We start from the raw sequence: 26,214 nt of genomic DNA, 5'->3' as shown, positions 1-26,214 counted from the left end.
CCAGTAAACTACCCGCCTCTCTTAGAGAGGGGCCCACCTGCCCCCAAGAAGCCTTGCAGGGAGGGGGGTTCCGTGGGGACGCAGGGTGTGGATAGGGATGCCTTTGTACGTTTTCACAATGCTTTTTTAGCTAAGGCAACCAACCCCACCCCTGCGCCGCTACCGGCCCCAGAACCCTAGGTGTCTATGAGGACTGCTCCCTCCTTCCCTGAGGGGATGTCACCAGCAGACACGGACGAAGATGAAGAGTCGGTTCGTTCTTGGCGCCCATCTGGCTCCTCCCCCGAGTTACAGCAGGATAGCTCGGGCATGTTGGACCCGGATTAAATAATCCATCAGCGGTCGGCTGCTTGGAGGCCTGGGGACAAGGTGGCGAAGTTTGTGGCGGGGCGCCTCCGCAAGCCCTTGGAAAAGGAGGCGAGAAGCTGTCTGCGGGGGGAGTGTCCACGTCCCACTCTGGAAGGGAAGGTCGCTTTGACACCGGAGTTGGATGCGAAAATGGCCACTTTCATGGCAAAATTCGTAAAAGATCCCCGCAAAGGCATTGACCGTTCCGGGCGTTCCTGTCAGGACTAATTGCTGGATGCGATAGGGCCTATCACAAAGATCCTGGACATTGCGGAGGAAGCAAAGGTATCAGGCTCCGCCATCTCCCCCGATGTGCTGTCGAATTGGGCGCAAAGGCTGGTATCTTTTTGGGGAACGCTAATTGCACCCTCTAAACTGTGCGTTGACGTTCGCTCTTGATTAAAGTGGACCCACAATTGGGTGACTTGGCCTCCTCGGAGGCAGGAGCAGTGGCCCGAGGGGGCCTCTTCAGAGACCCCTTCATTAAAGAGTTAGGGAAATTCGTTTCGACTTTCACATCCCTGGACAAGGCCCAGTCCAGTATAAAAGGGGTGTTTCAGCAGCGTTTTTCTCGAAGGGCCGGTCGCGGCAGGGGCCTCGCGACAGGCCGTGGCTGGCCAAATTTTGCCAACAAGGGGCAAGGTTCCAGCAGAGGTCAACACACCTCGGTCAATTACATGAACTTCTATCCTACCAGAGGCCAGCGCTTCGGAGGGCCAGGCGGCTTCAGGAACAATGCCGGCAACAATAGTTCCAACGATAAGTGTTATTTCTGCAGACCAGGTTCAAATTGGTGGCCGGTTTGCGGGCTTCCAGAGCTTTGGGCAGCAATTACTGCAGACGCATGGGTCCTTAAGACCGTGCGTGGGTTTCATATAGAGTTTTACGATCAGCCACACCAGACAAGGCCTCCGTGCCCTATAATTTTTTCCTTTGCCGATGCGCAGTTGATCGAGGAAGAGGTCTCAGCGCTTCCGCACAGGGGCCATTTGTCGGTCAACTCGACATCCCTCGGGGTTCCTAAGCAACCTCTTCCTTGTGGAAAAAAACGATGGAGGCAAGCGCCCGGTGAGCAACCTCAAAGAATTCAACGGGTGTGGTCTACCATCATTTCAAGATGGAAGGAATCCATCTTCTTCATGATGTTCTTCTTCCAAATGACTGGATGGTCCGCGTGGACCTCAAGGACGCGTATCTAGTGGTACCCATTCATCCCCCTCACCGTCGCTTTCTCTAATTTATCTGGAAGGATCAGGTATTCGAGTTCACTGACTTTCCTCATCCCCTTGATACTTCACCAAGTTGCTGCATCTGGCGGTGGAAGTTCTGCGCAGCCAGGGTATTCGGATGATTGTCTTATCTGGACGACATCCTCTTGATGGTCCAATGCCCCGAGAAATTGGGCCTTCAACTTCAGCAGACAGTCTCCTTGTTACAGGGTCTGGGTTTCATCATCAACAAGAACAAATCTGTCATCTCTCCGTCCCACAACGTGGTATTCCTCAGTTTTGTTGTGGACTCTCTACAAGCTTCCTTAAGTCTTCCGTCTCGGAAGATGGCCAAAATTCGGCATGTGCTGAGATAGACAATTTCCAAATCACACACCTCCCTGCGCCAGTGTGGTATGGCTTCTCTCCTCCTCCATCCAGGAAATATTCCCGGGGCCCCTCCATTATAAAGCCCTTCAGCGTTTCAAAGCGCACCACCTCAGGAGAGGCATGACTTTCGACCAGCTGGTTCCCCTCTCAGAGGGGGTGAAGGGAGGGTGGCTTACCCTATGGAGGCATGGAACGGCCCAGCAATCTTCGGGTCGACTCTATTCCTAGTAAGAGAATCCGACACCAGCAGATCGGGCTGGGGCACCCGCTGCGGGGAATTCTCCACAGGCGGCGCCTGGTCGTCAGAGGAACAGGAGTTACACATAAACTGTTTAGAGCTTCTGGCGGGGTCCTTCCCTGTTCGCTGCTGGACCAGAGAATCAGCAAGGTCTTGCGTTCTCCTATGGATGGACAACGTCTCAGTGGTTCGATACGTCAACCATCTGGGCGGTCCTCGGTCTCGAGCGCTGGGGAATCCGCAAAAAATAATTTTGGGACTATTGTCTTGCCCATCACGTATCTGTGACAGCGGAATACTTACCGGGCCGGGCCAATCAGGTGGCGGATTGGCACTCGAGATATCTGCGGGACTCCAGCCTGTGGAAACTAGATGTTCAGGTATTCTGATGGCTGAAAGACCTGTGGGGTCAGTTCTCGGTGGATCTGTTTGCATCCCGCTTGGATTATCAGCTCCCGTGATTCTTCAGCTGGAGGCCGGATCATCTCTCAGAAGCCACGGATGCTTTTCTCCAAGACTGGAGTTAGGAGAAGGTTTACGCGTTTCCCCCCTTTTCAATGGTGGTGCGGCCCAACTTTGCCGCCAGAGAGCTGAGATGGTAGTGGTGACGCCTTTCTGTAGGACCCAAGTTTGGTTTCCAGTTCTTTTGGAACTTTCTTGGGATTCTCCAATCCTACTCCCCCAATTTCCTCGTCTTCTTCTCAATCCGGACGAGGAGCCGCATCACCTCATAACGCAGGATTCTCCCCGCCTTTTGGCATGACGGCTTTCAGGCGACGTTGCTCACTCCCAGGCCTTTCGGGGTCGGCTGAGGACCTTTTGTCAAAGGCTTGGGCGGTCAGTACCGCAAAGAGGTATCGATCCGCTTGGACCAGGTGGGTACGTTGGTGTCTTCGACGGGACCTGGATCCCCTGGTCGTATGCATCGTTCCCATTCTGAATTTTTTAGTGGGGTTGGGGTCAGACGGCCTGGCGTATCGTACCATTAACGCAATGCTTTTTGAGATTTCGGCGGGGCGCCAGCCGGTAGAGGGAGTCCCGGTCGGGGAGCATTTTTTGGTGTGTAGACTCCTAAGAGGCATTCGGCATTCATTGCCCCCAGAACCGGGCCATTCAGTCCTTTGGGATGTCAATGTCATTCTGAACCTTTTCTTTCATGGCAACCCATCCAATATCTTTCTTTGAAAGAACTGTCGGCTAGGTTAGCCATGCTTTTGTGTTTGGTGTCTTGCCGTAGGGTTTCGTAGGATTTCGGATGTGCGAGCCTTAGACAATTCAGCAAGGGTTTTTCCCCCGGAAGGGGTTACCTTTACAGTGGAACGCTGCACAAAGTCTGTGTCGATAACTATCTCATATCCAGCATTTGTAGACGTTCCCAAGTTGTCCGTGGTTCAATGCCTAAAGGCATACGAAGTAACCAATACAGGGTTTTGGCTTCTGCGCAGCAAGACCACGGCAATATAACAATTAACAAATCGAGACGCAGTGCTGCACCTTTCTTTAACCATTTTGTAGAAGGGAAAAATAATCAAACAAGTACCACCATAACCACTTTTTCAGTTTGATTTAATCTACTTTGTTTACACCAATCTCAAGCTATTTATTCCAAATGGAACAGTTTATGAAAACTTGATTATCATAGCAAAAAACAATAACAAAAAAAAACACTTTCAACCCCCCCCCCCCCCCCCCTCCCCCGATTGCCCTTTGGAAACCCATTTGGCGTTCCACTTTACATGCACTCTAGTCTACAGTCTCCCTAGAATTCACACACTCTGTGACTGACTAATACTCATATTCAGCTGATCACCACATTCGTACCGCCATACTTTCTTCATTCACACAGAACCCACCCTGGCGTGCCTTAACAAAATCTTTTCTTGGAAAGACACAAAATTTCAACAATTCAACGAAAAGCAAAGAAATAAATTCAAAAAAGCCATCAACAACTACAAAAACAATTTGAGTTTTAAATCGATTTTTTCTCTTGATTGGCCTAAAACGTTGTGGTCTCCTTGTTTCGAATCACTTCCTTTGGGGGATTCTCCCCAGGACCAAAAATTTCTTCTCAAACACTCGGAAAAAATCAAAAGAGCCTCTCTCTAGTATTGTTTGTGAGGTGAGACGCCAAGCGTCTAATTGTGGGCAAGTGTCCAGATTTGCTAGAGAATCGGTTGTGGTTGAACAATTCTCTGTTCATAATTTGTATTCTTGGGAGGTTCTCCTCCACTGTCTGGAACTGAAATAGACCAGTCTCTTAATCTTTCATGGGGGCCTAGGGCTTTTACCTAGGGCTTTGCATTGTTCAAGTGGTGCTAAGATTCAGTGTGGAATTGTTTTAGGCATATAGATTTGTTTTACGACGATTACGCTGTTGTGTCTCTTCCGCTAGGGAATGGAGGTTCGAAACAGGACCAGTAAGATGTTGACGTGACTCGCGGGAAGAAAGAGGAAGATAGCACAAGATGGACGGCCTATCTACATGTTATGTACATTGTGAAAGGACTAATGCTGCGTTTATTCTCATGGACTGATGGGATTTGTAGTTTTTTATCCAGAGAGCATGTGTTTATTTCTTGATTTAATTATTTTACCCTTTGTTTTCAGGAAATGCAAGCATTTGTTTGTGCTTTTCTGGGCTGCTGTGAGTTTGTATTGTAATAAATAGCAAAGAAGGAAAAGCATAATCCTCCCCTTTGTGTCCTTAATAGAATTGAAACTTACCGTTACTAAGCTAGGAAAATTTGGATTCTGTCTCACATTGTAAATGTCCAAAACACCATTGTTTTGCAAAACGCTTTTACAGATGTTAACCCAAACCACCCTATCTGTACCATAAAGCTAACAATGTGATTGTATTTTTTTTTATGGATGGTTTCTAAAGCTTGAAGCTAGTCCCAGATGGTAGCAGCAGGCTACACATAGTGAGATGAGAGACTGGTTAATCAGCACGTGAAGATATGTGCATGGGTTTACAATGCCAACTGGGGACAATAAGACCCTTATTAGATCGCTATTTTCAGCCAAGGTTTCTTTATTCCTACTGTTTTTGACTCAATTGATGGGTTTGTTCCAAACCCCCCTCGGTTGTCCTATAGCCATCAACCTTTCATCTTTTCTATACTTAATTCTTTCCTAATGTTTTAACTTACAAATAATGAAAATCCTGATGGGGCAAAGTATTGTCAAAATAAGTGGCAATGGCCTATGTGGTATCACTGTTTCAGCATTTTGTAACACATTTGTGATATTCTGTTCTTAATATTACTGATAACTGTAAATATCGCCATATGCTCTTCTATTTTAATTAAAACACTTCAAAAATCAAACGGCCATAAAGCAAGTAGCATGTGTTCTGCTACTGGACCATTGACAGAAACGTTAAATATTTTAAAAGCCTTCTAGAGCAAGGTCATCATTTGTGAGTTATTCATTTATTTCTGTAAATATTACATGTCGGCCACGGGTACTTTTCCCAACACACCAGAATACAACTTTCAATTGAAATGTCAGGTTGTGTGGTCTCCTTTAGATTCATTTCAGTTGCACTGATTTATTTTGACTATCAATCTATGACATCAGTATAGTATTATTAATTTTATTACTTAAGTCAATGCAGTAAATGCACATCTTTATTCCTATTAAAGCAACAGAGTAAAAATTGCATTCAAAGATGCTAAAGAAATACCACATAAACAGGCATGTTCCATAAACTTGGAACTTTCCATCTCTTGCCCATTCATCTAGAACCCGTCCTAATTTATAGAAGAAATTGCTTTTATTGAGGCTAATTGCTATATTTTCACTAAGAAACCAGATAAATGTTAGTGCTACAGGGGAGTGACGCGTTAATTACTCGGCATTCATCCACCAAGCTGAAAAAATGAATTGCTTTAACAGCATCAAGTCAGTTGACTGGCTTAATAGTACTGCACCCATCCGGTATCACATTTTAAATTACATAGAAGGTGGTGCGATACAAAGTTCTTTTGACCTCTTGCATAGCAGGCAAAATATGGAGATATGTTATTCATTCAATTGTGACTTTCTTTAAAAGACAAACCTGAAATGATGGTTGTCCTATTTCTATTTCTTAATAAATATGCCTTAAAGAACCCCAAATACAATGATCGTGTCCGTGAATGATATATGGTCTCCAAATACAATACCATGCCAGGTGTTGCTTTATTTTTTAAATAAGAATTACCAGTACTTGACTATTCTCCAGTATTAGGGGTTTCTTTCATAGATTCACATGCATGAATATTCCCCGTCGTCGAAGTCGGAGTCCCACGGTACATAAAATAGCAGTAATATATGTATATATAAGTAAAATTATTATAATTATAAAAATGCATATACATATATAAAATACAGTAAAATATATAGAAAACTCAAAAGTACCATAGAACAGAAGAGGCCCATAGAAAGCCTAAGGGAGAAACTCAACTTGGTAACATATCAGTGTCATTATGTTTTGGTCCAAATTCCGGCCAATCAGGCCGCAGCTCCCTCTAGAACCTTCTCCTCAGAAGCCCAAGACCTCAGATTTTCTACCGCACGTCGTGTGAAGGGAGTCTCCCTGAGCTCTGCTCAGTTTTCTTCAACTCTAGCTGTTATTTCTTCACAAATGTCTTCAAATAAGAAATCTTTGTTTAAAGCTTGCCCTTCCTGTGGTAAACTGCGCCTTTTCCATGAGGATCCTCACAGTAAATGCATTTACTGTCTCTACCTAGACCACGAGGTTAAGAACTGTAAGTACTGTCGCACTTTTCCTCCCAAGACTCTGAGGGATAGAGAGGCCCGTCTCCTTCTGTGGCTACAGAAGTTGAAGATTTCAGACTCTGTGGTTTCTGATGTGGAAAGTTTTGCTTCAGGTATTTCCAGATCCTCTCAGAAGCGTCGGTCTGAAACGGATGTTCCATCTCCTTTTCTTAAGAAGAGTAGACTGTTGGAATCCTCCAAGACTGTTTCCCCACAGGATTTGCTTCAGGGCATGTCTACGGGACCTGGTTCTCTGACGTCTGCGCCCAAAGCCTTGCCTTCCTCTCAGAAACCTGGCATTGGCTCGTCGACAGGCTCGTCGACGCGCCCGTCGACGTCTTCAGCGACGACGAAGTCTGTGACCTCTACGTCGACATGTTCTGTGTCATCCACTGCTGCGTCGACGACATTCACCTCGTCGACGACAGCCCAGGAGTCGAGACCCATTACGTCGATTGTTAAGATCTCGTCGATGAGTGTCAAGTCAGTACCGTCGACTAAGAAACCTTCGTCGACGGTTCCGTCGTCGACGCGAATACCGACGACGAAGACCAAGTCATCGAAAAGAAGCTCGTCGACGGGTCCATCATCGTCGACGACAGCCTTGTCGACGGCGCCTCCGTCGGCCATCACATCAGCGACGACGACTCAGTCGACGGCTATCTCGTCGACGGTTACTTCGTCATCGACGACCAAAGCTCCAATATCGTCGACGATCTTCAATTTCAGCACCTCAAGGTGGTCGTACCACTACTGCTGTTGCATCTCATCCTCCTCCGGCCACAGCATCCACTTTTACAGTGATTACTGCTTCTACCTTGAAGACGGTACCTCTCTTTCAAATAAGTCCAATAAGGAGTGGAGCCCGTCTTCCAGACAAATTGCTTCAATCAGGTGGAGAAGAATCTGACCATGAATCGGAGGTGGAACAACTGTTTGGACTGGCATCCAGTCCATCTGATTTACACATTAAGTGCCAGGAGTACAGTGATGAGGGTGACGAAGAGGAATACGTCAAAGGTGGGAATGATTTATTTCCTGGTGACGAAGCAGAAACGGTAACTTCAGAACCAGTTACACAAATACCTTTATCTTTAGTCAAAAATTTGCAGCACATGCTTGATGACTATAACCGCAGGTTCCCTCCATCTACACCTGCCTCCCCAGCATCACAACCTCCTCCCCAGCCTCAACCTCAACCTCCACAAGCACCTGCTCCGGTTCCACCCGCGTCACCGGGAGGAACTCGTCCTGACACTGAGGATCCTGCTCCTCACGACACTGATGACGATGATGACGTCGATATGAATGAGTGGGACAGTTACAGGGCTCAAACACCTTCCACCCCGCCCACCTCACTTCTTGCATCGCCTCCAGTGGACATTGCAAACTTCTATAATTTAATGGTCCGTGCAGCGAAATGCTTTCATCTCACTGTCGAGAAACAGCAACATGAAAGTGAATGCTTTCTGTATGATTTTAAGGACGTTTCACAAAGACAATCTCACACAATTCCAATTATTGACTTTATTTGGACGGAGGGCCTTAAACTAATGGAACATCCAAATTCAGTTCCTGCAGTCTTACCCAGATTGGACAAAAAATATAAGGCCCCAGCGTCCGCTCCATCCTGTTTGGTGTCACAACCAAAAGCAGAGTCGGTTATTACTCAAGCAGCACAGAAAAGATCAAGTAATCCGGCTACACCACTCACGTCTCCTCCTGATCAGGAAGGCCGCAAGTTGGACTCTATAGGAAAGAAGTTTACTACAATGGCGGCCACTACTGTCAGAGCGGCAAATACCTTGGCTATTCTGGGCCGTTACGACCGCCAAATGTGGTCCGAGATTGCCGCACTGAATCCTCAAATGCCTGAGGCCATCAGTGCAGAAGCGCAGGCCATTATCCAGGAGGGAGAAGTAAACTTGTCTGAAATTATAGAATGTGCGCTCGACATTTCATCCACGGGCTTTCGCCAATTAGCTGGGGCTGCAGTCTTAAGGCATCAAGGCTGGCTGAAATCTACAACCTTTCACCCGGAGGTACAAGCAAAAGTCCTTGACTTGCCGTAGGATGGAGAGTCTTTATTTGGCAATCATGTGGACGATGCTCTTGAGGCGATCAAAAAGGACACCTACACCGCAAAGTCCTTAGCTACTCTCCAATATAAAAAGCGGCCCTTTCGGGGAGCACGAGGTAGAGGTGGTGGCTCCTCTACTTTTCGTGGATCAGGCCAGTATCGCTCATACAATACCATGAGCGATAACCGGCAGAGAGGTTCTTACCAAAACCAAAACCGTCAATCTTCCTCCAGACCATACCATTGGAAAACAACTTATAGAGGTGGCGCAAACAAAAAACAGTGACAGTCTCAATTCCTTTAGTCTGCCGACTGTGCATCTTGGAGGTCGCATCTCAAAGTACTTTTGCAAATGGTCCGAAATCACCTCCGACCAATGGGTCCTGGATGTTATCTCCAAAGGCCATACCCTGGAGTTCACAAAATTCCCTCCCACTCGTCCACCTTCGGGGCCGCCCTTTCCCCACCTAAAAGAACTTTTGCCCCAGGTAAAATTAATGATCCAAAAAGGAGCCATCGAGGTAGTGCCGCTAGGTCAACGTGGCAAGGGATTCTATTCCCGATTTTTCTTAGTCAAGAAAAAGTCGGGAGAATGGCGTCCAATTTTAGATTTACGGGTCCTGAACAAATTAATCATTTCCAAAACCTTTCAGATGTTAACTCTGCTACAAATCCTGAATTACCTCAATCCGGGGGAATTCTTCTCAACGATCGACCTCCAGGACGCATATTTCCATGTGCCAATTCACTCCAGACACAGGCAATATCTGCGCTTCACAGTCGGACACCTGCACTTCCAATTCAAGGTCCTACCATTCGGCCTCCGTTCAGCACCGAGGGTCTTCACCAAGATCATGGCCCCGGTAGCTGCCTTTCTACGCCTACGAGGCATACAATTTTATCCATACCTGGACGATTGTCTCATAAAGGCTCCGAGTCTTCAAATGGCAATCCAGCATACACAGTCTTGCCTCTCCCTGTTTCAAGACTTGGGCCTTTCCATCAATTGCCAGAAGTCACACTTTCGCCCATCTCAACAGCGAGATTTTCTAGGAGCCTCACTAGATTCTCATCTGGAAATGGTTTTTGTCTCCCAGGAACGACAAGACCGTATGCTTCAGATGGTACGATCCCTCCAGTCAAAACTGTACGTTTCAGTCCGGATGTTGAAATCATTCCTCGGCATGGCTTCTTCTGCCATACAGTTGATTCCCCACTGCAGACTACATATGAGGGTCATTCAAGAGGAGTTAGACAAGCAGTGGAAGCAGATTTCAGGATCGTTCAACGACAGGATCCTTCTCACGCCCTGCATCCAAAAGGCTCTGGAGTGGTGGGCTCACCCTCCAAACATTTCAAAAGGTCGGTCTTTTCAAGACACTACTCCAACTCTAATGCTTAGGACCGATGCATCCCTAGAGGGCTGGGGAGCACATCTCGAAGGCCTGTCAGTACAAGGAAAATGGCCTAGAACTTCTGGCGATCTTCCTGGCCCTGAAGTCTTTTCAACGGATCGTTCAAGGTCAATCTCTGCTGGTGAGAACAGACAACACCACCAGCATGCATTACCTGAACAAGCAGGGTGGGACCAGGTCCCTTTTGCTTTCCCAACAAGCACAGGAGATATGGAATTGGGCAATTTATCACCAGATTCATCTCACTGCCATACATGTGCCGGGTGTTTCCAATGTTCTGGCGGACACGCTCAGCAGGTCTTTCTCGGACAACCACGAGTGGAAACTCAATCAACCAACTCTGGGGTTCATTTTCCGCCAGTGGGGCCATCCGCAGATAGATCTTTTTGCGACTATCACCAACAAGAAATGCCAACACTTTGCAAGTCTTCATCCCCACAGAGAGTCAAGCGGAAATGCATTTTCGATCAGCTGGTTGAACACATTCAGCTACGCTTTTCCTCCGCTTCCTCTGATTCCACGCTTGTTGCACAGGATGAGGCTTCAACCCTGTCAAGTCATCTTGATCGCACCCAAGTGGCCTAGGCGCCCATGGTTCCCGGACCTTCTCTTGTTCTCCCAGAGCGAGCCAATTCCACTTCATCCGTTGCCTCACCTCCTCACGATGCAGCAGGGGCAGATTTGCCATCCGGATCCACCATACCTCCAACTCCATGCCTGGAACCTGAGCACCATGAATTTGCGCGTCTGACCATCGACGCAGACTGTAGAAAGGTGTTAGCGCACGCCTGTGCTCCTTCCACTAGGAAAACCTATCAGTTGAAGTGGAAGCGTTTCTGTGTCTGGTGCCGCACCAAGGCCTTGGATCCGATGACCGCTAAACCAGAACAGATTCTGCCTTTCTTCTTATCCCTTGCAAAGTCAGGACTTTCCCACTCCACTCTGAAGGTATTTGTAGCGGCTCTCTCTCGCTTCCGTCATTTTTTTTTATTTTTATTTTTTTTTTAGATTTGTAGAGCGCATGGCTGCCCTAGAGCGTCCCAGCTCTAATCCTAATCTGAACCAGGTGAACTCAAGCGAAAGCAAGATTAGAAGGTGGTAGGGAACAAAAAGGTTTTAAGTGCTCTTCTGAATTTCAGATGATCCGGTTCCATTCGGAGTTCTCTAGGGAGGGCATTCCATTTGTTTGACACATTCAGAGAAAACCGTCGGCCTCCTGTTCTCGCTTTCCTCACTCGTGGGACAATGGCAAGATTTTCTCCATCCGAGCGGAGGGCCCTGGACGACTTATAAGGTCGGATCAATCCTCTCAGGGCTGGAGGGCCTTTGCCTTGCAGGGTCTTGTGTGCAATACAGAGGGATTTGAAAAAGACCCGCTCTTGGATGGGGAGCCAATGCAGGGCTTTCAGCAATGGTTTGGCTGAGGCCCTTCTCGGCGCCCCCATCAGCCGCCCAGCTGCGGCGTTCTGCGCTCGCTGAAGAGTCTTGATTGTAGCAAGAGGGGCTGCGAGGAAAAGGGAGTTACCGTAATCCAGTTTGGACAAAATCAAACCCTGGATTAACAGCTTTCTAGATTGAAAGGGAAGGAGAGGAAGTACCTTCCGGGCTGCCCGAAGCAGGCCGAAGCAGCCTCCAACCACTTTCTGCGCATGGGTCTTAAATGTAAGTTGGGGTTCGAACCAAATCCCTAGGCTTTTTATTTGCTGCTTAGGGGGTGGAAGATCTCCCATACAAGCAGGCCACATCTCAGGGGGCAGAGAGGTAAATTGATTGCCTAGGAGCATGATCTCCGTCTTCGATCCATTTAATTTAAGTTTGGAACTGGACATCCAGGAGGAAATGGCTGTAAGACAGTCTGGGAGATCAACCGAGCTGCCCTCCTGTTGCGACAGCGAGACGACAAGCTGCGTGTCGTCGGCGTAACTTATAGCTTTAACCCCAAATGGTGCAATCACCTTCTCCAACGGGGCCATGTAGACATTGAACAGTGTGGGGCTGAGGGAGGAACCCTGCGGCACCCCACACTGAAGAGGGAAGGGCTCTGACATGGACCCATTCTCCCAAATCCTAAAGGATCTCTCCTCCAGGTAGGACTGCAGCCATTTGAGGGCCGATCCTGTAATGCCCAGCAGGGCCAGTCGTTGGGCCAGGACAGTATGATCCACAGTATCGAATGCAGCGCTCAGATCCAGGAGGATCAGAGCAACTGATCCTCCTGCATCCAAGATGCATCTTACCTCTTCAGTCACCGCCAGAAGGGCGGTGTCTGTGCCCTGACCCGGGCGAAAACCAGTCTGAGAGTCACTGAGGAGATGGTTAACCTCTAGGTACTCGGAGATCTGCTTATTCACCACTTTTTCGGCCACTTTGCTCAGACCAGGTAAAAGCGAGATCGGGCGAAAATTGGCCAGATCGGAGATATCTAGTCCTGGTTTCTTTAAGAGAGTTTTGACCCTAGCCTGTTTCCAGCTCGGGGGCACTATGCCTGAGGACAGCGACGAATTGAGTAATTCCGTGGCTACCGGGGCAATGATATTCAAAATTTGCTTTAAAATGTGCATCGGAGCTGGGTCTGAGGGAGAGCCGCTTTTAATAGTGGAGAAGATATTACAAAAATCTTCTTTAGAAATGGGGCTAAAAGCCTCCAGTTGAGGACAGGTAGGGTCTGAGGCTGGGATCTCGACGGGTTCAAAGATGGAAGATTGAGGAAGGCTGTCTAGAATTTTCCGGATTTTGAGGTCGAAAAATTCTGCTAGCTGATTGCATCTCAGTACTGGGTCATTCTGAACCAAAGAGGGAGCTGGGACTTTAAGGAGCATGTTTACAATTTTGAATGTTTCTCTGGAAGAATTTGAAGAGAGACGAATTTTTTCTTCAAAAAAAGCAGCTTTGGATTTTTGTCGTCCTAGTTTGTATAGTTTAAGGGCTTCTTTATATGCAGTTTTATTAGTAGGTGCCCAGTCTTTGCGCCAAGTGCGCTCAGCTCTTTTGCACTCCTTCCTGAGTTCTCTTAGTTCAGGCGAGAACCAGGGAGATTTAAACGTATTGCTCTTTTTTGTACAGGGCTTAGGCGGCAGAACCGAATCCAGGGAATTAGAGAGCCAGTCTCGAAAGTTTATGTCTGCCTGTAGAACATCCACTTCTGTAGGGGGAACAGTTTTTTCAAGAACAGTTGACCAATTGTCTACTGACAACCTTGGCCATGGCCTTTGAAGCGTGCGGGGACAAGGGGCTTTAATTCCTACTTGATGAAATTCCCATGAGAAAGGCACTAAGAAGTGGTCTGACCATAGTAGGGGCAAGGGGGGTTTAGCTATAATCTGGGGGATGTTGGAAAAGATCGGGTCCAACAAGTGACCTTTATTATGGGTGGCTTCCTTGTTTGTAAGTTCAAGATCAAAGGATCTAAGGTTGGTAATCAGTTCCGCCCCAGCGTTGTCCTTGGGGTCGTCGAAGTGTATATTCAAGTCGCCCAGGATCAAAAAATTCGAGGCCTGAGAGGCAGCTGATAGAGAAATTTCCAACAGGGAGTCAGGGAAGTGTTTTAGGCTCCCCGGGGGTCTATAGATGAGAAGACCTGATAGGGAATGGGTGGGTGTAAGCTGAATGTTAAAACAAGCGCTTTCTGCATCCAAGATTCCGCCCTCCTGCAGTCTGCAGGTCAGGGCCTCCCGATGGATTATGGCAAGTCCCCCCCCCATGCCTTTGTCACGGTTCACACATTGGATATTAAAGCCACTGGGGAGCGCCGAAACAATATCAAAGTCTGAGTGAGGGGATAGCCATGTCTCCGTCAGGAAGAGCAGGTCGAGCTTGCAGTCTTCTAACAGCAGGTGAATCTCGACCGCATGCTTCGGAAGCGATCTACAGTTCAGGAGAGCCATCTGCAACGTTCTGCCCGCCTTCTTATCGACCGACTCCCCACTATAAGGGGCAGGACAGGCAGGGCATCGGCAGAAGGGAGGGCTAGAACCCACCCAGTGCGGGCAACCAGGGTGGGCCATGAGTCGAAATGACAGAAGCTCCTCCTTAGAATACCTTCTGGGTCCATGGGGAATCACGGGTATAGTGGCTGGCCCTAGGCCCGGTCTGGCCCGGACGGGCCCAGACGGGCTTGCCTCTGGCGCGCCTCCGGCGCGCCATCGGCGCGCCCGCTGCGCCCGCCCGCTGCGCGGACGGAAGTCAGGCTTCATAAGTAGCGCCCGGGCTGTGATTCGCCCGACCGCTAGAGCGCTGCCCGCGTTTTTCCAATTGCAAATGGCGGCCAAAGTCGTCGCCCTTTGCAAGACAGTTGTTCTGCCGTGAAGACCCTTAAATCGGCCCCCGGTTTGTGAAGTGGAGAGGCAGGAAGCGTCCTGCTTGTGACAAACAGCGTGAGCGCGAAGCACAATTACCAGGTAAATTACGTGGCTGACACAGTTAAGGATTAAAAACGCGATAGTATTACAAGGATTAAAAACGCGCTAGTATTTCAAACAAGAAAAGAATAAAACAAGTAAAGTGCCTAGCTCCCGGCTTTCCGCCTCAGGAGCGCTTATGTTCAACGGTGCAAATTAGCCAGGTAAATTACGTGATGGGTCTACCTCACTGTATTCATCTAGAATTATCCAACAGTTTTTCAAAGGTCTCTTCCGAATGTTTCCACCCATTCGTCGTCCTCCGCCTACTTGACGCTTAAACATGGTCTTGTCTCAGCTCCTCCTACCTCCTTTTGAACCCATCCATTCAGCAAGCTTAAAATTCCTCACGTGGAAAGTTGCCCTATTGCTCGCCTTGACGTCATCTAGGCGTGTCAGTGACATTCAGGCATTCACAATTCAGCCTCCTTTTCTCCAGTTTTCAAAAGAGGCTGTTACACTACCTACTAATCCTAAATTTATTCCGAAAGTTCCCAGTGATTTTCATCTCAATGAACCGGTCATTTTAAAGACTTTCTTTCCGGATCCACAAACTCCTGCGGAACGTTCATTACATTCCCTGGATATAAAACGTTGCCTCAAGTTTTATATTCAGCGCACTGCATCCTTCAGGAAATCTGATCAACTGTTCTTGGCCTATGGCCCGGTCTCTAAAGGACAACCTGTTACCAAACAAACTATTACTAGGTGGATTTCTTCCACTATTACATTTTGTCATCAGCGGGCTGACAAGCCTCTTCCAGCTCCAGTACGTGCTCATTCAACTAGAGCTGTGTCAGCTTCTACTGCCCTCTTTGCGAGGGTACCTCTGCGACACATCTGTAGAGCTGCTACGTGGTCGAGCAGCCATACTTTTACGAAGCACTACTGTCTGCAGTCAACAGATGCCGCAGATGCGGCAGTAGGACAAGCGGTGCTGCGGAATCTTTTCCATTAAAGGTGAGCCTCTGTTGCTACCCGTCTCCTGTCATAAAGGTTTTTCTCTTTAATATAGGTCTATTATATGCTTGAATTTACTGTTACCTTTATGACTTATATGATGATTACTGCTTTCTACTCTTATTCAAGCATGTGAATCTATAAAAGACACCCCTAATACTGGAGAAGAACATAAATTACTTACCTGTAAACTGTGGTTCTCCATATTTGGTGTCTTTCATAGATTCACATGCGACCCTCCCATCCTCCCCTCAGAGGCTCTTTTTTCCTCAGGCACTTTTTGGTTACTCTGTGCTACGAAAATTTGAGGTCTTGGGCTTCTGAGGAGAAGATTCTAGAGGGAGCTGCGGCCTGATTGGCCGGAATGTGGATGTGGACCAAAACATAATGACACTGATATGTTACCAAGTTGAGTTTCTCCCTTAGGCTTTCTATGGGCCTATTCTGTTCTATGGTACTTTTGAGTTTTCTATATATTTTACTGTATTTTATATATGTATATGTATTTTTATATATTTTTATAATTATAATAATTTTATATATATACATATATTACTGCTATTTTATGTACCGTGGGACTCCCACTTCGACGACGGGGAATATTCAAGCATGTGAATCTATGAAAGACACCAATACTGGAGAACCACAGTTTACAGGTAAGTAACTTATGTTCTTACTCACTATCAATGTTTTCAGCCTATACCCATTCCCAAAAACTACCATTTCCTCATAAGATTTGGAACTGGCTTTGAGAATGTGCTCAAGATGCGTAACACCCAAGTAATAACTGAGTAACTTAGTATGTCTTATCCAAGGATAGTTTACAGTTCCTTATCTTTCTTGCCGATGTCACAGGTTTTGCACTCCCTTCTTTTTCTAGCTGATGTCTTTATACACTACCTATGGGTATTCTTCCACTGCCGAACCCTGTTATCCCAATTCCACATGCCAATAAATCTTTTTACAAGTAATGTCACATTTTCTTAACCTCACATGACTCTGCCACATTAAGAGCACACAGGTTGAGGACTTGGAATTGTAAATACACATAGCTGTAAAATTAAACATTTTGGTGAAGCTGCCCATGGATGATTTTTGGTAGAACTGACCAAGGAGGATATCTCTGAATTCTTTGACCCTGTGTCTGACCCATATCAGGCTTTGTGGTCTGAAAATAAATTAACTACCAGTCCAGCACAAAGGCCCAGGTCTAGCAGTGTCCTTTAGTGCACCTGAAGTCATTTTTAAATTCAAAAATAACAAATACTAGGGTACTTTACTTACATATTTATTTATTTATGTATAACGTTTTACGGGAGTCATTTCTAAGCCCCAATACTGGCCCTATCTTGTCTTATTTACTGGTATATTTATGGAAGACTTCCAAGACTACAGCATTTGCCTGGTAGGCATAAATGCATTACGGATTCTGACAATGAATTGTTTTCAGACCTCAGGTTCTTTCAGGTCTGAAGAGAGTCGTTTCCTCTTTTGGGGTTAACAGAGCAGCAAAGACTTCATTCATAGAAAATAGTTAAGACATTTTTGGTTCCACAGTATCAGGAAGAGGGGCTTTTGCTGGGGGTTCATTCAAGGCATATACATACCAGAAAAATGCATGTCTGAAATCACTAGCTTTGAAGACAGCTGTAGAGGGCCTTAATGGCCTACTTCCACGAGCCACCAATTCCAAAAACCTCTACAGTCATGTTCAGTGAGATCCATGTATAGATCCCTTCAATTTGAGTTATAGAAATCTAATTTCTTCTTCCTGATCAGTTTTTCGTGAGGCCACCCTACCGGCTGATAAACGAGGTGAAACATGTGTCCTTAAGCTAATCAAAAGAGCAGAATTCTGATGTCTATAATGCCTCAAAAAACGACCAGAAAAAAAAGAAACATACTCCCGTTTCAGTAGATGAGCTCTCACATTTATAGCTGATAAGTGTGGGAAACACATTTGAGCTTTCCAATAGTTACAGAAGTCAAAGGAAGCACCCTCAATCGAAACATCAGCTGTAGCCTTCTCGCCGACAGAGGGTGCATTTCACCCAAGTATGCCTCCTGTCCCCACCTGCTATCAGATCCCAAATAATAACTTCCCGTATCAGTGACGTCCTTTAATGAATATAGATATTTTCTTACACAATTGTATCTTTTGAACCCATGTATGCAGAGTTGGGGGCTTTCACATCTAGAGCTCGACCCTCCAGAGCACTGTCCTCCAGTTATCCTGCTAATCATTGTGTCACAGACTGACTATGGCAACTCTCTTTATTTGGGGCTGCCACAGAGTTCTCACTTAGAAGGACTCTCTGATCAGGGGATGCTCTTCTTCTCCAGGCGACCTGGCTCTGTCGCGCTAAATCCGGAGACAGATCTTTTTCCTTACTTGGTGCCCATGCTTTGGAATTCTCTGCCGATTTTAAATTTTTTCAGAATCCAGTGATCTAAAGTTCCATAAGGGTTTAAAGACTTGTCTTTCCCATTGATTCAGTGCCATCTTGCAAGCTCTCAAGCACCAGGGCATCTGCCCATGTGTCAGTTTGTGCTCTTAAAAAGTCGAATCACCCGCAACAGGATTATCGTCCCCTCCCTAGCCATGCAAGCCAGAGCTGCCTCTCTTAATTTGAATTCAAACAAATTTAACCAAATGCATCTGGGAGGTAGAGACCTCACACAGATGTACTCTATTAGTGGGAAGTAAGAGGATTTAACAAATACCTAACCCAACATTTAATTGATAATAGTATCCACTTAGGTGTGGGTAAAACACAGAGTCCTTCAACCCTTTAATGTCAGTTCCTAGCAGTAAGATGTTTGCTGTTGATCGCCCTTTGTTATCACTATGGTGGGACCCTAAATTATACAGCCCGATCATTCGGCAACATAATTATGTTAATTTGGAGATGCACTTTGTTTTTACCTTAAAAGGTTTGTACAGTGTTGTAAAAATACCATACAAAGTATTTTGTTCAGTTTTTTAATCACAGTTGGCCAATTCTTTGAGTATTGTATCATATTTCCTCGAGGGCATTGACTTTTAGAAGCTTTTCTAGTGTGTAATACAAATGTGTATGCACTATATCTCTTATTCCTTTTAACCCTAACAATAAAACATAAAGAAATCCCTATTTCCTATGGGGAAAAGTCTTGGATTAGTCATTCTTGCAGAGTCATTGACCTCGGCCTGTTTTCTCTTCAAAGAAAATGCACAATAGTCTTTTCATATAGATGTTGTTCTAGAAGGGTACTTTGAATGTGTGTGTTATTTATTTCTGTGTCATAAAACGGTTTCTTGTTTCTTCTGCAGCTCTTCCAATCAAGACTTGTCAAACTCATGGGATCAAGCAAGCTTACAACGAACCTCGGACCATTTTAGTTCTCAGGGGAGTATGGACAGTTTAGAGCACCCATCCCAAAGCTACCAGTATGGGAGACTGTCATCTGCTAAATCCAATAACAGTATTGATCATCTAGGCAACCAAAGCAAGCGGGATTCTGCTTATGGATCCTTCTCTACAAGTTCCAGCACCCCTGACCCTATGCTGTGCAAACCTGATGCTGCTTTGACAGAGACCATGCTCTATAAAGAAAACTTGTGGGATCCCCCAAAGTATGCAGGCAGCAAGGAAGGACAAATTCTGATTGAGGGTAGTGGTAACCAAGACAGATTAGGGCACATGCCTCCCCCTATTCAGTATGAGACCAGCAGGAGCCCTCGAGGCGATGACCATAATGAATCCAGGATTTCAAATTCTGCGAGATCAAACTTTGGACCTGTTTGGTATGTCCCTGAAAAGAAAAAAGAACCCTCTTCCCCCCCACCACCACCACCTCCAATTCGTAGTGACAGCTTTGCTGTTACAAAAGTTCACGAGAAGAGTAATAGCTCCTCATATGCAGAAGGGACCAGCACACAGCACTTTGCACATATAAATAGGCCAAGGGGTGAATTAAACTCTGAAACCGCTGATTATCCTCAAAAACCTGGAAAAATAAATGACCATGGGACAACAGATGTGAGAAAAAACAGTAATTCCACCTATAGGTATGAGGTCAACTCAGATCATGTTTCATCCACCCCTGGTGATAAGTACAACAATAACATATTGAACACTAACAGACTGCAGTCCTCATTGTCGAGTACTGATGTCAGGGTTGTGCAACCTACCTACAGTTACCATCACCAGCGCCAATACAGTGATGAAAGCACTTTTTTCCACAATGCCAGATTGTCAGGTTCACCAAAACATCAACCACTACAGAACAATAACATGTACTCCAATGTGAAAGAGCAGCCCACTGATCACTTCTTTTACAATCCACAAGTTCGAAAACCCAGCCCTTCCATCTCTGCTAACATTGCTGCCGAACAGAAGACAGAGAATGCTGGACAGAATCGCTATTACGGTGTGACCACAAAACAAACACCTCAGGGACCATCCCAGCCATCTCAATCAAAAAATGAAAGCTGGAAGACTGGGACAAATGCTGCCCAAACCACTGTATTACACAATAATTCTGGCACCCTTTCATTTGTAGATAAACCAAAATACCCCCTACCTCAGCAACATGAAAATACTTCTGTCGAATCCAACAGGAGGAACAGCCTGAACAGGGCAGAGGGATACTCGGGTATGTCTGCTGCAGGAGAGCATTTGCAAATGCCCAGCTGTGCTGAAAGGTTGGATCACAGGAAAAGTTGTGAGGGCAAGCTGAAGGAAAGTCATTCCAACCACCCCAGTTCACAGCAGGAAACAACATACTCAATCTCTCCTGCTGATCATGGAGTTCCTCAAACGGACTTGGGTTGGGGTGTTGAAGAAAGAAAGATCTCACCACAGAAAACTCCAATGTTACATTCTTTGTCTCAGGAAAGCAAAACTCGATCTGACAGCTGCCCAGAAACTGTTGGTGACGGTGATACAATTATTGACTCTTTGCTGGTTAAGCAAACACGCAGGAATGACCGTTTTGCAACAACCCTTCGAAATGAAATCCAAATGCGGCGTGCCCGCCTTCAGAAGAGCAAAAGTACCGCAGCCCTGACGGGGTCAAGTGAATCAGAAGAGTATCCTGAAAATTGGAAGCTGGAATCGCCCCAAAATGTTGATGCACCTTCTGACAAAACATTCACAGGCAGTTATAAGGATCACTTAAAGGAGGCTCAGGCAAGAGTCCTCCAGGCAACTTCTTTCAAAAGAAGAGATTTGGAGCCTTTGCCTTTAGATCATTTTCCAGCATCTTCGGAGTTTAGAGGGCAGAGCCACAGCTTCTCTGTATCAGTTTTCCCTCCTGAAGATATGACTACACAAATGAGACAAAACCAAGCCGGTATTGGTTCTCAGCAGGTGTCGCGTATTGGAGGCAGGAAACGTTTCACAGCAGAACAAAAATTGAAATCCTACTCGGAGCCAGAAAAAATGAATGAAGTAGGTGTCTCAGTAGTTCACCACAATCGTCACAGTCGAGATCGTTCAAATCCATCTCAGGAAGCACTAGGCTCCTTTGCTGATAGGTGGAAGTTCTTTGAGGAGACCAGCAAGCCTACACACAACAAACAACCCCAAAAAACTACCCTGATTAGTCAGCTTGAGGAACAGCCTGAAATCCCTCCTAGGAAAGCTTCTTTACATGAAGGTGAGAAGTTATGGCATGACAAAAGGGCTCGTGCAGCCTCGCTTGGATTTGAAAGTGTGCTTGACGCTCATGAGAGCTCAAATAATAAATTATGCAGTGATAAACAAGACCTTATTCACAAGACAAGGAATCCTGAGCAACCTGAACGATTGGGAACTTTTGCAGAATATCAGGCATCTTGGAAAGAGCAGAGGAAACCTTTGGAAAGAAGAAACTCTGGCAGGTATCACTCAGCAGACAACATTCTTGATGTAGGTCTTGAACAAGTGGAGAAACAGCTGTACATTCATGAGCGGTCCAGATCTTCTCCAACCACAGATTTCTATGCACAGGTATGGTTCTCTTTTGATTTATACTGGTTAATGACTGTATTTAAGACATTCTTGCAATTGCTGTGGTCCTCAAAAGAGGAAAGAGACACCAAACGTATTTGAGGGAGCCTTACAGTCTAAAGTTAACTGGTCTTGTGTAAACTCTACATTTTGCTGTGTAACATTTACATTGCAAAATAACTCAGAAAACTGTTTTTGCTACAACATACTTTGTATTTGCCACTCAGTGGAGTGCTTAGCATAAAAGTGCAGGAATTGTGTTAGGTAAATTCAAGAAGTGTTGTGAAAATTAGAATTTCATCTGATATTTATGAGATGGCGAGCTTTAAAATGAAAGCTAACAAGAATTCCACGTTCACAGGGCTCTTGGTCTATTGCCCCCCAGACTCTAACTCTAGGTTTATTGAGGCATGGATCCTACCACTGGAACCTTATATTGCCTGCCCCAATTTTACCATTCTGAGGGACTTTAATTTTCACATGGAGGACACTGATTGCATTGACTTTACCAGGTTTACTGAGCTCATGATGGTCTTTGGGTTCAGGCAACTGGTACATTCACCCACTTACATGGCAGGTCATACCTCAGATGGTATTTTTGTCAATCCTGGAGCTCTGGAAATGAGGGTTCTCCTCCCTCTTAGCTGGTCGGACCATCATGCGGCATTACTTAAAATTACAATTCAGAAGATCAGAGGTCAGTTGCAGAGTAATATCACCACATCTAGGAGGTGGAATATAATCTCAGTTGAGAATTCACAGGTGGCATTGTGTGAATCCTTAGAAAGGAATGATAATGAACTGGAGTATTCCGCAGATGGCTTTACAGAAATTACAAAGTAACTGACAAGTAATTTCAACGGTTTCTCAACATTTGACCTACCTGTAACTGCATTGAGCTGTATTATACCAGAAAAGTACTATTTTACCTACCTGCACCAAGACCTACTTGGTTCTAAAAATTAAATACAACATAGAAATGTTTGTATACAAAACACAATTGTTCAGCCTTTGAGCCTGTGAAATCATTTCTTGCCAGAGTGTGTACAATAAATGCTTAACACTACCTTCTGATAAAGCCTTAGTGCTCGCCCACACTGCCATAAATAGATAGTAAGGTATTATTTACTTTTACCTCTATAAGCCTTAGGGGATTCACTGGACTCTGTGCACACTATGCCTTACTTTGTTATAGTATATACAGAGCCAGCTTCCTACAACCCCTTACGTGCGCATGACGGAATGGGTCCGTCATACGCCACGGTGCTCTATGCAGAGGATGGAACAATCCCATCCTCTGCACATCAGCACTAAATCCCCTCAGCTGTAAACAACAGAGGGATTTCCTTTTTTTTTTTGAGCCTCTGGAGCTGGGGAAGAACTTCCCCAGCCTCCTGAGGATTTTGTGTTTTTTCAGTGTAATGACAATCGGCGAGCATGGTGCGCCAATGTCATTACATTGAAAGTGAACGTGAAATGAGCCGATTGGCTCATTTCACTTTATCTGTCTATGTGCTCGAGGGGCTATCTCAGCCCCCTGAGCAGGTAGGCAGACAGGAGAGGTACTATTGGAAAGGGGAGAATCTCCCCTTTCCAATGGTACCCTTCCCTAGTGGTGGGCCCCTGCTTGGAGATCACCATAGGAGGGTGATCCCCAAGCAGGGACCCACCTCTAGACGCCAGGGAGGGGGAGCAGCCCCTTAGGCAAAGGCCTTTGCTCCCCCAAATACATTTGGGCATATTCAGGCTTTCAGCAGCCCCCTGGGGGCAGAGGAGGGCAATAGCCCCTAATCTGCCCCCGGGGGAAGTTGTCAGAAAGCCCATTAGGCTGCGCAGATTATTTTCTTTGTACACATAGGTTGGGGGCTGCCCAAAATGGGCATGCCAATGCCCCCCCCCCCTAAAAAATGGCCATGGTCTTTCTGCCCCCCCCCTCCCCGGGGCGGTATGGGGGTATTAGCCCCATAGCTGCAACCCTGGAGGGGCTAGCAAGGCCACTAGGGAATGGGCATGCCAATGACCAGACCCCTTCATAAAAAATGTGCAGAGTCTCTCTGCCCCCCCCCCCCCCAGGGGGGCATATCATGGCAATAGCATTTATCTGCACCCCCCAGGGAGGCAGAAAGCACACTAGGCACCACAGACTATTATCTTCCTTCTGCATGGGTGGGGGCTGCCTTGAAGCGGCTTACCAATGCCCCCCCCCCAAAAGAAAATTGGCATAGTCTTTCTACCTCTTCCTGGGGGAAAGATGGTGGGTATTTCACCCGATCTGCCCCCCTGGTGAGGCAGAAAGCCCACTTTGCACCAGGGACTATTTTTACTTTCTGTAGGAGTGGGGCTGCCCAGAAGGGCATGCCAATGACCTCCTCCCCAAAGAAATGGGCACAGCCTTTCTGCCTCTCCCTGGGGAACCGATGGTGGTTATTACACCTGATCTACCCCCGGTAAAAGCCCACTAGACACCAGGAATATATTTATGGGCATGTCAGGGAGCGGCTCTATTGTCAAAAGTCGATTTCTTTTTTAGTCACACATTTTAGACTTTTCTACCAATCAGCAATATGTTTAGGCTCATCTGCCTCAAAGGAGGGCTGAAAACCACAAGATACCAGGGAAGGAAAGTAAGAGAGAAAAATATTGTTTGAAATCGTGTGAACTGGAGTTCGGCTGACAGTCTGCATGTACTGTCGTTTGGCTGGCTGTGTGTGTACTGGCATTTAGTTGGTGGTGCATATGTTGGTCGTGTGTTTGGACTTGTGCTTGGCTAGGGGTGTGTGGACTGGTGCTTGGCTTTGTGGATTGTGGAGACATCAAAATTATCTATCACAAAACAACCTGGTTTTGCACGGGGCGCCTGCCTGGCCCTTCCCTGTTGTGGGTATTTAGCCCATCCACACAGGTGATGTGGCATTTTTATTGGAAGACCATGGGGAATGCTGGGTGGTAGGAAATTTGTGATGGCCCTGTGATCCCACAACTTTCCCACACAGAAATGTGAGGGCAATGTGTTTTTAAGCCAAATTTGAGGTTTGCAGGGGAACAAGACCTCTGACCTCCTTGTCAGTGAAACTGGTCTCCCCTCATGCAACTCCATCGTTGCGTCGCTGCCCCAGCACCTCTCTGCTTGCAGGTAGGTGTTCGAGGCCCTCCTCCATCTGCAGTCTCCTGTCTGTGCCTCATCCCTGGTCGTCCAGTGGGAAAGGCTTACTCATCTACTCGTCCGCTCTGCCAGCCTTCTGTAGTTTTCTCTGGCCTATATCTGTCTGCATTTGTCTGTCTGTCCCCTGTTTCTGTGCCACGTTCATGCCCTTTTTGCCTTTTTTTGTACCGTTTTGTCTATTTGTTCCTTTTTGCCTTTTTTTGTATACTTGTCTCTTTTTTATGTCTTTTTCCACCTTCCTTTTGCCGTTTTTCATTCCTTTCCCACCACTACTGCCCCAGCGTTTCCTCCCCCCTGCCTGTTCCCACTCTTGCCTCCCAGCTGCTTTCCCTCCCCCCGAGTCCTACTTAATGGCGGCTGCTGAGCAGCCGCGTGCAGCAGGTGTGTCGCTGGTGCGCCAAAGTCTAGCTCGACCGCGACCAGCGCCAGGGATCTTGGTCCTCCGACTACCCACCGCTACGACTTAACTACCCTTCACTCACTCAACCCCGGGAGAAACAACAACTGCCAGCTGTCAACACCGAACAGCACCGAAGGTCATTTCTTCTGCCGACACTGGCGCCGCACCTTCACCCACCTCCAGACCCCCACTGCCAACCCACCGGGCACCAGCCGGCCCAAACCCCTGAGCTGCATCCTCCTCAACGTACTCTCCCTGCACAGACACCCAGTAGAAATCTGGGACCTCCTCAACATCCCTTCACCCAACATCGCATTCCTCGCAGAGACCTGGGTCAACACCAGCAGCACATCCGACTTCGATACCGCCATCACTGACTTGTGCAAGATCCAGAGGAAAGACATGCCCAACCACTCTGGAGGTGGACTTCCCATCATACACAAAAACTCCCTCCAACTCACTACAGCCAGCACAAACGACTCCTCTGCCCCATGGAACACTTCCAATTCCAGATTAAGATCAACCCCAGAACGACGCTAAGCGGCACCCTCACCTACAAACCTCCTAGAACGCACGCCACGTTCACCACTGCGATCACCGTACCACATCGCACTCCACGCCCAAGCATCCATAGACTACACACTACTCAGAGACCTGAACTTCCACCTTGATAACCTCAATGACCCTCAACTCCACATCCCTCCTGGACAACCTCGCCACCATCGGGCTGAGATAGCTTATCAGCACCTCCACCCACCAGTTAGGACACACTCTCGACCCCATCTTCGCAGGAGGAAACAACATTCGCTTCAGCCACACCACCAACACCTCTGGACCGACCACCACTGCGTTCACTTCTCCTTCTCGAAACCAACT

The 26,214-nt window shown here is 46.7% G+C and overlaps 1 protein-coding gene across 5 annotated transcripts in view; it reads left to right on the top strand.

The window, feature by feature from the left end:
- Positions 1-26,214, top strand: part of SHROOM2 (shroom family member 2) — a 724,057-nt gene that overhangs the window by 502,578 nt on the left and 195,265 nt on the right. For all 5 annotated transcript variants that reach the window (XM_086934791.1, XM_086934790.1, XM_086934788.1 and 2 more), the window contains one exon: positions 19,114-21,775. In XM_086934791.1, coding sequence (XP_086790917.1) covers positions 19,114-21,775 — 2,662 coding nt within the window. The remainder of the gene's footprint in view (positions 1-19,113; positions 21,776-26,214) is intronic.

Source organism: Lissotriton vulgaris, chromosome 8, assembly GCF_964263255.1.
Source record: "Lissotriton vulgaris chromosome 8, aLisVul1.2, whole genome shotgun sequence".
In the NCBI taxonomy this organism is placed as follows: Eukaryota; Metazoa; Chordata; class Amphibia; order Caudata; family Salamandridae; genus Lissotriton; species Lissotriton vulgaris.
Note: the sequence above shows the minus strand (reverse complement) of the source record. Positions and strands in the feature narration are given on the sequence as shown.